Source organism: Carcharhinus amblyrhynchos, chromosome 24 (genome assembly GCF_965287045.1).
Source record: "Carcharhinus amblyrhynchos chromosome 24, sCarAmb.v2.hapA, whole genome shotgun sequence".
NCBI classification, from domain to species: Eukaryota; Metazoa; Chordata; class Chondrichthyes; order Carcharhiniformes; family Carcharhinidae; genus Carcharhinus; species Carcharhinus amblyrhynchos.
The window spans coordinates 20,414,555-20,428,966 of record NC_137347.1 but is presented as its reverse complement, the minus strand read 5'-3'; the positions used below and the strand labels follow the sequence as shown (position 1 = coordinate 20,428,966).

The window sequence follows — 14,412 nt, the reverse complement described above, 5'->3', positions numbered from 1 at the left end:
AAGATAGAGATATATTTTTAATTAAAAAAGGGGATAAGAGATAGATATATTTCTAACAAAAAACGGGATAAAGGGATATGGGGAACAGGTGGGGAGCTGAATTTGAGACCAGGGAGATATCAGCCATGATCTGATTGAATGGCAGAGCAGGCTTAAAGGACTGAGCTTGCCTACTTCTGCTCCAAATTCCTATGTTCCTCTGTTAACTTTCTCTTAAGAGCTGTTAATTGTACCTTCACAATAAAAATGGTGTGGAAAAGGGATTCATAAGATAATGAGACAGAACCGGTGGATGTGGTGTTTCTCAATTTTCAGAAGGCGTTTGATAAGGTGCCGCACAAAAGGTTGCTTCAGAAGGTTAGGGGGCATGGAGTTGGTGGTAAGGTATTAGCGTGGATAGGTTGTTTAATAGGAGGCAGAGAGTTGGTATCAATGGGTGCTATTCTGATTGGCGTTTGATGACTAGTGGAGTGCCCCAGGGATTGGTGCTGGGGCCTCAGCTATTAACCATTTATGTAGATGATCTGGAGGAGGGGGCTGAGTGTAGAGTGTCGAAATTTGCTGATGTCATGAAGATAAGTGGAAAAGCAAATTGTGTGGAGGGTGTGGAAAGTCTGCAGAGGGATCTAGATAGGCTAAGCGAGTGGGTGAGGACCTGGCAGATGGAGTACAATGTTAGCAAGTGTGAGGTTATCCACTTTGGCAGGAATAATAGTAGGAAGGATTACTATTTAAAGGGCAAAAAGCTGCAGCATGCTACGGTGCAGAGGGACCTGGGGGTCCTTGTGCATGAGTCGCAAAAACCCAGCCTGCAGGTGCAGCAGGTGATCAGGATGGCAAATGGGATACTACCTTTATAGCGAGGGGGATAGAATATAAAAGCAGGGAGGTCTTGTTGCAACTGTACAGGGCAGTGGTGAGGCCGCAGCTGGAGTACTGTGTGCAGTTTTGGTCGCTGCACTTGCACAAGGATATTTTGGCCTTGGAGGGAGTGCAGAGGAGGTTTACTAGGCTGATACCGGAGATGAGGGGGTTGGACTATGAAGAGAGGCTGAATAGACTGGGTTTGTACTCGTTGGAGTTTAGAAGGATGAGGGGGGATCTTATAGAGATGTATAATGAATGGGATGGATAGGGTAGAGGTAGAGAGAGAGAGAGAAAGCGGGAAAGTGGAACTGAGCCACTTCAGATCAGCCATGATCTTATTGAATGGCGGGGCAGGCTTGAAGGGCTAGATGGCCTACTCCTGCTCCTACTTCTTATGTTCTTATGTAACCTTAGCAAGGGACCAGAAGGAGCAACTTCTGCCAGGACAGAAAAACAGCACTGGGTGTTATTAAGGAGCCCTGTTACTGAAATAACAAATTACATGCAAATATATAGTTGATCCAGGCAAGGACAAGTAGCGATGAATACATTTTAGGAATGGGCAATGAATGCTGACCTTAACAGCAACAATGACACACCACGGAAGAATTTTTAAAAAGTTACTCAAACACAGTTGTTGGGTGCCAAGGAAACATTACATAACTCTGGAATGGGATATCAATCCGTGTAGACTGTAGATTTGCTGTTGTCCTTCAAAAAAGGGGCTGGTCAAGTGTCTGTGAGTCGAAGGTAGGTGCACTAACTAGATCAATGATACCTGTCACCGCAGTCTCCTGGAGGTTGTTAAATTGGCTTCCAGTTTTCACCTAGTTGGGGAGTTGATGGTTGGTGCAAGTTGTACCATGATGCAACCGCTTGGAATTTTCCTGTCTTTGTTTTATATGCTTGCCTTAATGACTGATTAAGACCTTTTCAGTAGGAGCTAGAACTGTTATGAAACACAAATAACAGACAAACCCGAGCCAAGACATAACCCCTGAATCAACAGATGAAAGTGCGTGAGAGGAAGACACGAGAACGTCCACATCAGTTTGAAGAACCAATACAACATTGATAGGATAAAATATTAAAATGGAACTGATGGAAGAATGTACGTAGTTGAATTTAGAAACATGTTTCTGGGCATGTAAAGGATGCAAGATACAATCCTGGCAAATGAATGCATAGACGTGAAGGACACAATACTGGGCTTTATTAGGGATCTGCGAACACCTAACAGGTATCTTCAAGCAACACACCAGAAAACGTTAAAGATTGGGCTGCTGTGTCACTTGTAGTTGCCCTTGAGTAAATCCATAAAGCGGATGATGAGATGGAATAATCAGGTGCTGTGACTTCAGTGATTTGGGTGGTAGTCAGCAGCTGCCTATGGTTTGTATATGCACATGGGAGGGGTATCTCTGCCTCTTTCAACTTCACAGTCTGGCTACAAATTCACCGTTTGGTGTTGGGTGCAACAGTCAACTTAAGGATAGTTAGGCCATACATAAATCTGGTTTTCATGAACTTTGTTGGTGCCACTACCACTGGGAACGGGAGCTTCAAACAGGCATTAGGCTCCTTAATTACAAACACACGCACAAAGGGCTGAGCCCATTTCACAATTGGGCCCTTGATGCCAATTATTTTATCTGCATCAATATTATAGATGACTCACTTTCAGCTCACAATTAGCATTAATTTTGTGCCTGCATATTAGAGGCTTAGGTATTCATTTAGCACGTGAAGGAGGTACTATGTCACCAAATTTCTAAGCCAAAACAATCTCAAAGACTATTGCAACTACCCGAGTTAGGGTATTAGAATATGATTTGTCAAAGAGGATTTTTAAAATGGCAAATAATACACAGTAATAAGAATGTAATTCAATTCAATATTGCTCATCTCCATTTTAAATCATGTAAGGCGATGACACATTAAGAGTTAAATTTGATTTAAACGGAATAATGGGATGACCACATTTGCTGGTAGTCTTATTTAGGAAAGCAAAGAACTTTTGAGAGTCTGACTCATTGTAGCTGTCAAGCCACTGCTGGTGATGAACAATCAGCAGCCAAGAATAATGATTTCAAGAGGACGTTAAGGTTTGATGTTGCTTGAGGAAAAAAAAATGAAGAATTAAGATGATTTAAAATGGAGATGAGAAATATTGAATTGAATAAAGGGAGATTTGTTTACTAATAGAAGGCAGAGGTTGTCATTCAAAAGAACCAAGGAGGAGCAGCAGGGCTAACAGACAATATTAACACACATATTTCTTGGATTAGCATCAGACTATAGGAGCAAAAGAGAAATTGAATTGGGAAAAGTTTAGAAAGGAACAAAGTGAATATGAGCAGGGTGATTAAAAATAGGCATAGATGAAATTGAGATTGCAGTCATCATTCAGCAATGTTGTGTGAAAACCTGGTCTGGTTAGATGTCCTCCAGTTTACCTCCCCTGCATCTGGCTTCAGCTCATCATTTTTCATTGACAGTAAAACAGTTTTTAAAAATTAAAAGTTATGAGTTCATGGGCAGCAGACAGTTAACAAAGGACAAGCTAAGTGTTATGTAGCTTAGACAAAGGAATTGTCAGTATGCTGAATATAGTTCCATCATTACTTTGCCTGTATCTATTTATGCGTATGCCTTAATAGCAAGTATTCACTACATGGGGCATCACAGCGACTGAGTCCTGTCCCTGCCCAAGGCCCACTTTCAGAAGTGTCACAATTGTGATCAGGAACCCAGAGATTGGAGGTGAAGTGCAGCACTCCTATTGCCAATCTAGTTGATATCAGATAACTCAGCACAAACTACAGATTGAATCTGGGTTTTATGGTCCATCTGATCAACTGCTTGCTGGATATAGTTGCTAAGCCACACAAAGGAATCAGATCCTAACTCCAGCATCCAGTGAATACTTTGCAGTTTGTTTTTGGAGGAGTGGGGGAAAAGGATAGGGCCAATGTCTCTCTTCCAACTTCAAGGATGCCTTCTGGTTACAGTGATATTGAAAAAGTGCCATTCCACTGCATCAGCTGAAGGAATCTTTGTGGAAGAGACAGACTGCATCAGGGGAAATGAAAAGTAATTAGAGCAGAAAGATGTTTAGCTTTTTGAAAATGGTCCATCATTATACAATTGTTGGCAGCCAGGTGTACATAATTGGAAAGGTTACAGAACCCTCAAAGCACAGAACGCTGTTAAATAGTCAAACCATGATACGCATTGGATTTATATTTAAGTCATTTTTTTGCAATTAGCATCATGAAACTGATCAATTTCTCTCCAATTTTCATTGAAAACAAACTCACCCAGTGTCTCCAAGTCCATGCAGGAAAATAACCTGTAAAATACAACCCAAACACGCTGATTTCATACCAGAACAATATAACACCAGAACCATGACAATTTTAGAAATGCCAAATACAGAATGTTTGATTAAAGTTGTCTGGAGTGGGATTTCAAATTGATTACAGTCATGAGAAGATAATAACTGTAACTCCACTGGTACGGCATTAATCTCATAAGTGGTACTGCAGCTCCCTCTATTTGATTTAACTACCCACACACATTCCAAAATGGAACAAAAATGGATTAACAGTAAACTCTGAAATCAATTGCTGCCCAAAATATAGAGGGAAACTACAAAAGACTAACTTCAAAAGTAATTTTAAAATTATAGGAGAAATTTTTAGCAAAAATTAAATTGAAGCACTATTATGCTGGTGTTCTGCCTTTATTCTGAGATTTAAGGAAGGTGGAGAAAGATGATGAAAGCTTAAAACAGACAAACTAGAGTCAATCGAATTTCAGGCAGCAATGCGTAGTGTGAATATGCCATGAGTGATAAAGTACTAATAAAATTTCCACAGTTGCTCTCACCATGTGCAAAACAAGCACTTCAAAATGTTTTTCCTTCCAGATAAAACAACAAATTATTCATACAAAGTTAAACAATGAAGCAAAGCTCAATACATTAGATGCGATGCTTGCAGACTGGAGTTTCACAAAAGCCAGAGATTGCTGGTTTAAGTCCAAGACTAGAGTTAAAAGCAGCAACAGCCAGATCTTGCGTGCATAAATTGAACAATAACTAATGTGATCCCCTTAAAAACTGCAACACTTCAGAGATCACACCAAGACTGTATTATAAATCTGAAATGTCTTCCAAAAATTAGATTCCAGCAGATGCCATCAAGTACAGATACAGGACAGCGCAAGGGAACAGATTTCTTACCACTCCAGTTTCCCTTTCTGTCCCAGACACAGTCGCAGCCTCATCGAGCAGCGGCAATGACATGTTGTTACCACACATACAACAACACAAGTGCCAACTGTGAAACCTGCAGGCAGACACATGAGGCCAGAGTAAGAAACAGGGATAGTTATCACACCTAGTGACACACCTGCTAACTACAATACCAAGAACACCAGATTAACAGCACAGGCATTTCTCTCATAATCCAGAGATATTCAAAATCACCATTAGGAACACGATCCATTTTGTCAAATTATTTATAATAAGCAAAAGAGTAAAACTTAGCGCTGACTAATAAATTGATAATTAGGCCTCAATATATAACTTGAAGACTCATTATTGCAGAGGTTTAATTTTTATTTCAGCAAGAACCAAAATAAGATCTGTTTTACTGTGCATTGTGTGTCTAGTATTATTCCATTAGCAAACTAATAAAAATAGTATTTCTTTCACTTTTAAATCAATTGAAACTCCCAGTTAGGTTGCTGAGATATAGTGTTCCAATGTAAGGTAAGATTGTAACTCCAGCTGCCAAGTTCTTAATGCCCAAAGATCAGAAGAACACTGCACCAATATAGCCCTCACTTTAATTGATTTGCTCCAATCAGTGACTAGTCTCTGGTTAGAGCAAAACATATCAGGACAGCTTTGGATAGCTAATGGCAATGTGAGAATGGCACCCACAAGGATGTGGTCAAATGGCCATGTTGTCCAGTTTGGGATGCGGGAAAAGGAAGGCGATGCATGTCATGGTCAAAAGATAAAAAACACCGCTTTTCTACGATGCAAGTAGGATTCAAATAACTTCTAGTGAAAGCTCTCTAGTATAAATATTCTGACGTATGCATGGCTTTGTCTGACATGTTTCCCACACCACAGATTTGCTCAGTATTTATAGCATTTTCTGTTTTTATTTCAGATTTCCAGCTTCAATCATTTTATTTCTGTTATGTAAGACTACTATACTTCAGATTGTCAGATAACTAACCACTATGTTGATGATATTAATTATAAATGCACATTTATGGTGGTTACCCAGTCTGTCAAATAGTTCATATATTATGCAGAGATAATTAACCTGATTCCAATGAATAAAATAAATGTGTTTCACTCTAACAGTATAACTAACAAGACATAGCTCTACAATACACAAATGGGGCATTACAAATATCCACGACATTTGGACTTGCTCATAAAGAAATAGAAATTCAAGCGGAAAGGGCTCTGGCTTTGGCAGACTCCCTGAAATGAATGGGTGTTGTTTTGTATGCAAAGAAGTGACTCGAGAAGGATCTTAATTACATTTCTTGTTAAAAAATCAAGAATTTTAAGTCATGAGGTCTGGTACGCTAAGAATGTTTTTTTTAAAAAGATCAAAAGCATGATGAATATTGACAAATGCATTCCGTATGTTAAGATGTCATTGGAGAAATATAGTGCATTGCATCAACAATAATCTTTCGGAATTCACAAATATAAAAAGACCCACAGTGGCACAAATGAACTGTGAAGATTGTATCCAATGGGAATTAAGCCCACTGCACATCAGAACATGAATTTACAACAACTTCTTTACAGTGACAAGATGATGGTGAGTCATGTAATTACCTATTAAAGATTTAGTATAAGCTTGCATATACAGCTTGCCAACACAATTAAAGAATAAACAAATTAGCATTCATACAGCACCCCCACATCTTCAAGCTGTCCCTTACTTATTATATGCATACCCCACTTTGCACCTTATTTAAATGCGCAGACTGGAAAGCCAGATGCTCTGCAGAGTGCAGGTCATTTCTATTTTTACTGCAGACAATATCAAGGTTGACAGAAGTACAGGTTCTGACTGCCAACTTGGCAACCAAAGCACAGAATGAAACAAAATCTCTCAGATCAGAAAATTCAGTTTCAAATCTGGGGTTTGCACTGGTTTCACTGATTTCAGCTGAGACGATAAAAATGTTACAACTGACACAGCAAGTCATACCAGGTTGCTGGGTGAAAACAAAGCAGGTTTAGCCGGAAGTTGTTACAGAAATATGAATTCTGTAAATAATGTCCAATACAGGTCAAGCTTTCCACATTGTTGTAACAAGTACAAGTGGGAACTTGCATAGAGAACTGAAGCATCAAAATAATTTGACTACTCCATAAAGTATTTGAAGAACTAACCTTTGCGTTATTTTCTGAATGCAAAACAAAGAACACGGAGCTACTGACTGTTACAGATCAAGTAAATGATCCAGAATTTCCATTCACACTGTTGGGAACATATCACAGATTTCTATTCGGTTTGGAATCCCTGTGCTTGCAGGTCACAAAAGTTGACAAGACAGTCAAAACTTATGCATTGGTTTCTGTGGAACAAAAACTGGAAAAGATCACTGAATATTTTCCAGATAGTTTGCGCCCTCAGTTAACCGCTGGTCATTTCCCATTCATCATTATCCATTGTTTAACTCAAATTTTTTGTCAATAAATCAGTAACAATAAGCCAATTCAAGAATTTAGAAATTATTTTCATCCTGCTGCATGAAGATAATTTAAATTTGAAATGCATTATGAACATGAGGATTCAGAGCAAACTGAATTCATTACAAATATCAATACACATTTACAGCATGAAGAACAGAACAACCAGGATGTTTCTTTTGTAAGTTTTGCCTCTTTTTGTTCCACACAAAGTTGTGTGTATAAGGTCCACAGGTGAACTCTTAGCTTGTTGATGCAGCTGTGGCTAACATTTACACATCAGTAAACACTACAAACTCAGTTATACCAGGTTGATCAGCCAAACAGCACGAGATAAAGACATGCATTTACATAGCAGTGTTCGCAAATTCAGGACCCTACAAAATGCTTTGCAGCCAACGAAATGCATTTACACTATGGTCAGCATTGCAAAATGACACATAACATCTGTTTGTGCATAACAATGACCAAATCCTGTTTAATTTGACTGGGAAATAAATTATTGCCACGAATTCTCTTGCTCTTCACCAGAAACTTGCATTGGACGTTCTACGTCCACTCCAGAGGTTAGAAAGGCCCTTGGTTTAATGTCTAGTCAAAAAATGGCACCTCTGACAGTTCAGCACTCCCACTGCAATATCAAATTGCTACTCATCAAGAAGTGAGAACAGCTCAGACTAAGTTTTATTGGCATCTGTCCATCTCAGGAAATAATGAATTGTGCCTCTATGTATGTCAATTCAAGAGTTGAAGACCCTTCCTCAGCTGACACTGAAGAATAATATAGGTCCAAGGTTTACTGAGCTTTCCCCCCTTCTGGCTGGCTCTCTTTTCCACCATCTGGTTGTTCCTTTTGTCCTCTGCTTTTTCCACGATCCTCCTGACTTTGTGTCTCCAGTCACTCTGGTCAGCAGCAAAAAATTCCCTGCAACAACTCCATCCTTCTCAGCAAGTGAAGTTTCACTTGCTGAGTCTCACTTGCTGATGTGAGCAATCCAATGGACATGAGCTGACAGCAAACTTGCCACAGAGCATGTCTTTGGAGATGTAGTCATCATTCATTTGGTTCACAGGACACAGCCTATGCAGTGGCCACTGACTCAAGAGGGAAAACATTTTGGGATCCCTGCATGCTGATGTACTTCCATATTCCAGACTGCCTTACTAGGAGTTGCCCAATGTTCATCTGAGGTGGAAGCTGCTCAGCTGCTTTTGTTGGCTTTAAGTTGCCCATGACTCACTGCAGTACAGTGTGGAGAGCACAAACTTGGTAGACACGGTGCTTTGTATTTTCAGTCAATTTGCTGTTGGTCCACACTCAACTTTGATCTGTAATTTTCCTACTCATCACCTTGCTTTGAAGGCAGAAACCCCACCTCCTTTCCTTGCCCCACTGCATCAACATTCGATGTTGATTTTAAACCTGTAGGCTCCATCGGGCTCGTTAAGAAAAACACACAATTAAAACAAGTACAGTAACATGAATTCCCCCCCTCCCCCACAATGACCTACAATGCGAAGATGCTACAGGGTCCGGAGAGTGACCACTAACCCACACTGACCACACTGTCCGCAGAGGGGTGATGTTTTGGGGCGGGTAGGGTGGGCTTTTTGCCCTCCGGGTTGGGAAGGTGCAGCCAGAGGCCCGGCTTCCCTGTAATTAATTTGCTCCCAGCTTCTCTTGTGAGCGACGGAAACCACAGGAGATGCTGCGTTGCCGATTCATCACAAACAGCCGCCACCCCTGGGATTCAGGTCCCCCTCAGCGGTGACCGCTGGCCAGCAGCTCCCTACCCCCTCCCAACCCCAGCATTTACCTTCGGTCACCGAGCCGCCGACAGCCAGCGTCCTCCCTCACACCCAGCGCGCGGCACTTCCGGCGGGGGTCAGGTGACCGGCCGGCACTTCCGGTGCCGGTGAGGTGACGTCACCCTGTAGCTGCAGTGTCCTCTCTCACAGCTCCCATGCAGCAGTCAGAAGTCTTACAACACCAGGTTTAAGTCCAACAGGTTTATGTGGTAGCAAAAACCACTAGCTTTCGGAGCTTTGCCCCTTCATCAGGTGAGTGGGGAGTTCTGATCGCAACAGGGCATAGAAAGGCACACACTCAGTTTACAGAATATTGATTAGAATGTGAGTCTTTACATCTAATCAAGTGGAATAGAATAGGATCCGTACAGCACAGAAAGAGACCATTCAGTCCATCGCGTCTGCACTGACCACAATTCTACTCAGGCCCTATCCCCATAACCCAAAATCTTTACCCACTAATCCCTCTAACCTATGCATCTCAGTACACTAAGGTCAATTTTAGCATGGCCAATCAACCTAACCCACACATCTTTAGATTGTGGGAGGAAACCAGAGCACCCAGAGGAAACACACGTGGACACGAGGAGAATGTGCAAAGACAGTGACCTAAGCCAGGAATCGAACCCAGGTCCATGGAGCTGTGAAGCAGCAGTGCTAACCACTGTGCCACCCCAAAACTCTTAAAGATACAGATAGTGTGAGTGGAGGTAGCATTAAGCCCAGGTTAAAGAGATATATATTGTCTCTAGACAGGACAGTAAGTGAGATGTTGCAAGCCCAGGCAAGTCATAGAGGTTACAAATAGTGTGACATGAACCCAAGATCCCGATTGAGGCCATTCTCATGTGTGCAGAACTTGGCCATCAGTCTCTGCTCAGTGACTGTTGTGTGTCGTGAAGGCCGCCTTGGAGAACACTTACCCGAATATCAGAGTCCAAATGCCTATGACACACCCGTGTGGCAGCCCAGCACCTCAACACAGCAGCCAGCTTATAAGATAAAGGCAAAACATTGCGGATGCTAGAATCTGAAAAAGCAAAAAAAGTTGGAAAATCTCAGCAGTCTGTCAGCATCTGTGGAGAGAGCATACAGCCAACATTTCCAGTGTATAAAAAATTTATTAGTGTCACCAGTAGGCTTACATTAACACTGCAATGAAGTTATTGTGAAAATCCCCCCAGTTGCCACATTCTGGCACTTTTTTGGGTACACTGAGGGAGAATTTAGCATGGCGATGCACCTAACCAGCATGTCCTGGTGAAACTCACCATTAACAGGTCCAGGCATCAGGCAATCGATGGGGTCATCCATCCTGACTGTCTACCGCAGCTGATGCCTTCCATGCCCACTGGGCACTGCAGGGGCTGGGCTACATCATAGACCCCAATACTCACATTATGATTTGATGTTTTAAGTTTCCTTTGTGCTTCTGTTCTGTTCTGGCTGTTCCCTCTCTTTTTGGGGAGCTGCCCCTTTTATTTTATCCCCAAGTTAATTTGAGTAGGTTTAATTGGTATGCACTAAAAGAGGCCTTACCAGCATGTTTTCAGACTGGGGGGAAACTGGAGCACCTGGAGGAAACCCACACAGACACAGGGAGAATGTGCAGATGCTGCACAGACAGTGACCAAAGCTGAGAATCAAATCCAGGTCCCTGGCACTGTGAAGCAGCAGTGTCAACCCAACTCTCAGCATTGGCTCTATTCTCTCTCTCTCCTTAGATGCTGTCAGACCCGAGTTTCTCCAGTTTTTTTTGCATCCAGACTCTAAATGGGCTGTTTGGCAACATGAATGCAATGTTACAGCTCAGCTATTCCCCTGCCTACCACACACACTCAACCCTTCTTCCTGTGTCCAAACAAACTCTTTACAATTTGGTAGGATTCCATTCAAGTGAAACACAAGATTAACATATGATGACACTTAGTGACAACACTAAGATTGGTGGCATAGCAGACAGTGAAGAAAATTATCTCCAATTGCAATGGGATCTTGATCAATTGGGCCAGGGGGCTGATGAATGGCAAATAGAGTTTAATTTAGACAAATGTGAGGTGATGCATTTTGGTCGATTCAATCAGGGTAGCACTTAATGGTAGGGTGTTGGGGAGAGTTACAGAACAAAGAGATCTAGGGGTGCATGTTCATCGGTCCTTGAAAGTGGAGTCACAGGTGGACAGAGTGGTGAAGAAGGCATTCGGTATGCTTGGTTTCATCAGTCAGAACACTGAATACAGGAGTTAGAATGTCCTGTTGAAGTTGTACAAGACATTGGTAAGGCCATACTTGGAATACTATGTGCAATTCTGGACACCCTATTATAGAAAGGATATTATTAAACTAGAAAGAGTGCAGAAAAGATTTACTAGAAGGCTACTGGGACTGGATAGACTAGGAGTTTTTTCTCTGGAGCATAGGAGGCTGAGGGGTGATCTCATAGAAGTCTGTAAAATAATGAGGAGCACAGATCAGCGAGATAGTCAGTATCTTTTCCCAAAGATGGAAGAGTCTAAAACTAGAGGGCATAGATTTAAGGGGAGAGATACAAAAGTGTCCAGAGGGGCAATTCTTTCACACAGAGGGTGGTGAGTATCTGGAACAAGCTGTCAGAAGTAGTAGTAGAGGTGGGTACAATTTTGTCTTTTAAAAAGCATTTAGATTGTTACATGGGTTTAGAGGGATATGGGCCAAATGCAGGCAATTGGGATTAATTTTAGGGGTTTTAAACAGAAAGGGCCACCGTAGACAAGTTGGGCCAAAGAGCTTGTTTGCATGCTGTAAACCTCTGTTATTCAGAGAAAGTTCAGGAGGGGGCACTAGCCAATGACAAACATGTTTTAGTCACTGGACTGTATGGTGGTGTTGTGGTTAAATCACTGGAATACAAATCTGTAGCACTGGCCCATAAATGCTGAAAAAAGTGAGCTCATATTCCATCTTGGAAATTTCAAAATATTAATTGTCAAGCAGAGAGACCTAGGGATGCAAGTGCATAGTTTCTTGAAAGTGTTGTCACAGGTAGACAGGGTGGTGAATAAGGCACTTAGTGCACTTGCCTTCATCAGTCAGAGCACTGAATACAGAAGTTGGGATGTTGTGTTACAACTTTACAAGACCTTAGTGAGCCCACATTTGGAGTACTGCATATAATTCTGGTCACCCTGCTATAGGATGGATGTTATTAAACTGGAAAGGGTACAAAAAAGATTTACAATGTTTGAATTATGAGGAGGTGCTGGATAGGCTGGGACTTTTTTCCCCTGGGGCAGGGGGGACCTTAAGAGATTTCTTAATCATGAAGGGCATTGATAAGGTGAATGGCCAAGGGAGTCCAAAACTAGAGGGCATATGTTTAAGGGAACAGGAGAAAGATTTAAAAGGGACCTGAGGAGCAACTTTTTCCACAGAGGGTGGTGCATATATGGAATACGCTGCCAGAGGAGGTAGAAGCAGCATGTACAATTACAACACTTAAAATACCTTTAGAGAGGTGAAATGGTTGGGAAAGGTTTAGAGGCATATGGGGTCAAATGGGACTAGTTCAGTTTACGAAACCTGGTTAGCAAATTTCTTTGACTAATTCAGTTCATATAAATCTGGAAATTAAAAAAATCTAAAACAAATCTACTTATTATTTATTTTCCTATCCAGGACAATCAATCTAGATAAATTACCCAATTAAATCATTACCGAAAGTGTGTACTCATGAGAGTTTGATTTTTTGCAAGCATATATTATCTCTAATTTTAGCCCAATACCTTAAGCTCATTCTTCTTTCCCGTTATCTACGTAGTGAGTCACATTCAAAGCAATACATTATTTGGTGTTCATTTTCTCGTATGGTGTACTTACTTCAAATCACCTCTGTAACTACCATGTTACTGTCTCGAAATGATCAGAACTTCACTCTAGCATAAAGGTTCAAATGCTCTCCAAATCACAACTCAAAACTGGAATGATAACATCTGCAATTGCATCATTATGCATTTACATGTAGTGTAATGCACAGTTCTATTTTATATGCATTCATCTGTCTTAATGTTGAGATTCCTTGAAGTGGTTCCAGATGTTTACATAATTTGCTTAGAGGTGGAGGTTCCAGGTCAGCTGATCATTTAATGGCTCAGAAACCTAGGGAAACCAGGTTGATTGAAAAAGAGATGCTTGTTGAGCAAAGCTCCAAGGCTAAGCAGATCTTCAGCCTGTAAGCCATGGGCCGCACAAATCAAGGTAAATTACATCTTCAAATGCAAGAGAATCGGGGTGCTTTTAAGACCACCAACTGCCATTATGACATACTGTTGACTTTACAATAGTCCTTAATACAACAAATCTGTTACAGTTCCAATGTTTGAGGCTAACAAGGGATAAAAAGAATATTTGCATAATAAGTGTGCTGCTGTTACAATATTTAGCGTGTAGCATGGGCTCAGGTTATCGCGCCTCAGCCAGATGTACTTTCTCAAACCTCCAAGCCTTCACTGATGTTGTGATCATAAATCCAACCTATATGCCTCCTTAGGATTCTGAGCAATTATAGCATAGCCTTCTTTAGATAGAATTGGTTCTACCACCTCTTTAGGTTTAAGGGTCAATTGCTTTCACTTTTTAGCCCTATGCTAAGAAAGTACGGGAGCTGCCTCTAAGCAAAGTATAGCTGCTTTTAATAATGAATTGTATAAACCAAGAAGCTACTGTTCATGATTTTGACAAATCCACATTTTTACACAAGCAGTTTGTAATTGTCATGAGAAGAGAATGCTGCCAATGTAACAATAAAGATTTGCTTAAAAAGTTGTTGTTCTTTCAAACTGAAAAGTTATCCAGTTCAGAAAGGAAGGGAAGGGAAGATTGTGTTGAGGTTCTGGCCATAATTTTCCAAACCTCCTTGCATGTAGCGGTAGTGATTGAGAACTAAAGGATTGTAAATGTTATAACGTTCAAACAAAAAGGGATAAATTCAGTCATTACAACACAAGTCAGTCTAAAAGGTG

General features: G+C 41.1%; 1 protein-coding gene across 1 annotated transcript in view; it reads right to left on the bottom strand.

Annotated features, from left to right (window-relative positions):
* Window positions 1-9,496, bottom strand: part of lypla2 (lysophospholipase 2) — a 28,355-nt gene extending 18,859 nt beyond the window's left edge. Inside the window, exons 1-3 of the mRNA XM_080211240.1 lie at window positions 9,424-9,496; window positions 5,114-5,219; window positions 4,188-4,219 (exon numbers count right to left, since the gene is read on the bottom strand). Coding sequence (XP_080067366.1) covers window positions 4,188-4,219; window positions 5,114-5,191 — 110 coding nt within the window. The 5' untranslated portion in view covers window positions 5,192-5,219; window positions 9,424-9,496. The remainder of the gene's footprint in view (window positions 1-4,187; window positions 4,220-5,113; window positions 5,220-9,423) is intronic.
* Window positions 9,497-14,412: the final 4,916 nt, after the last annotated feature.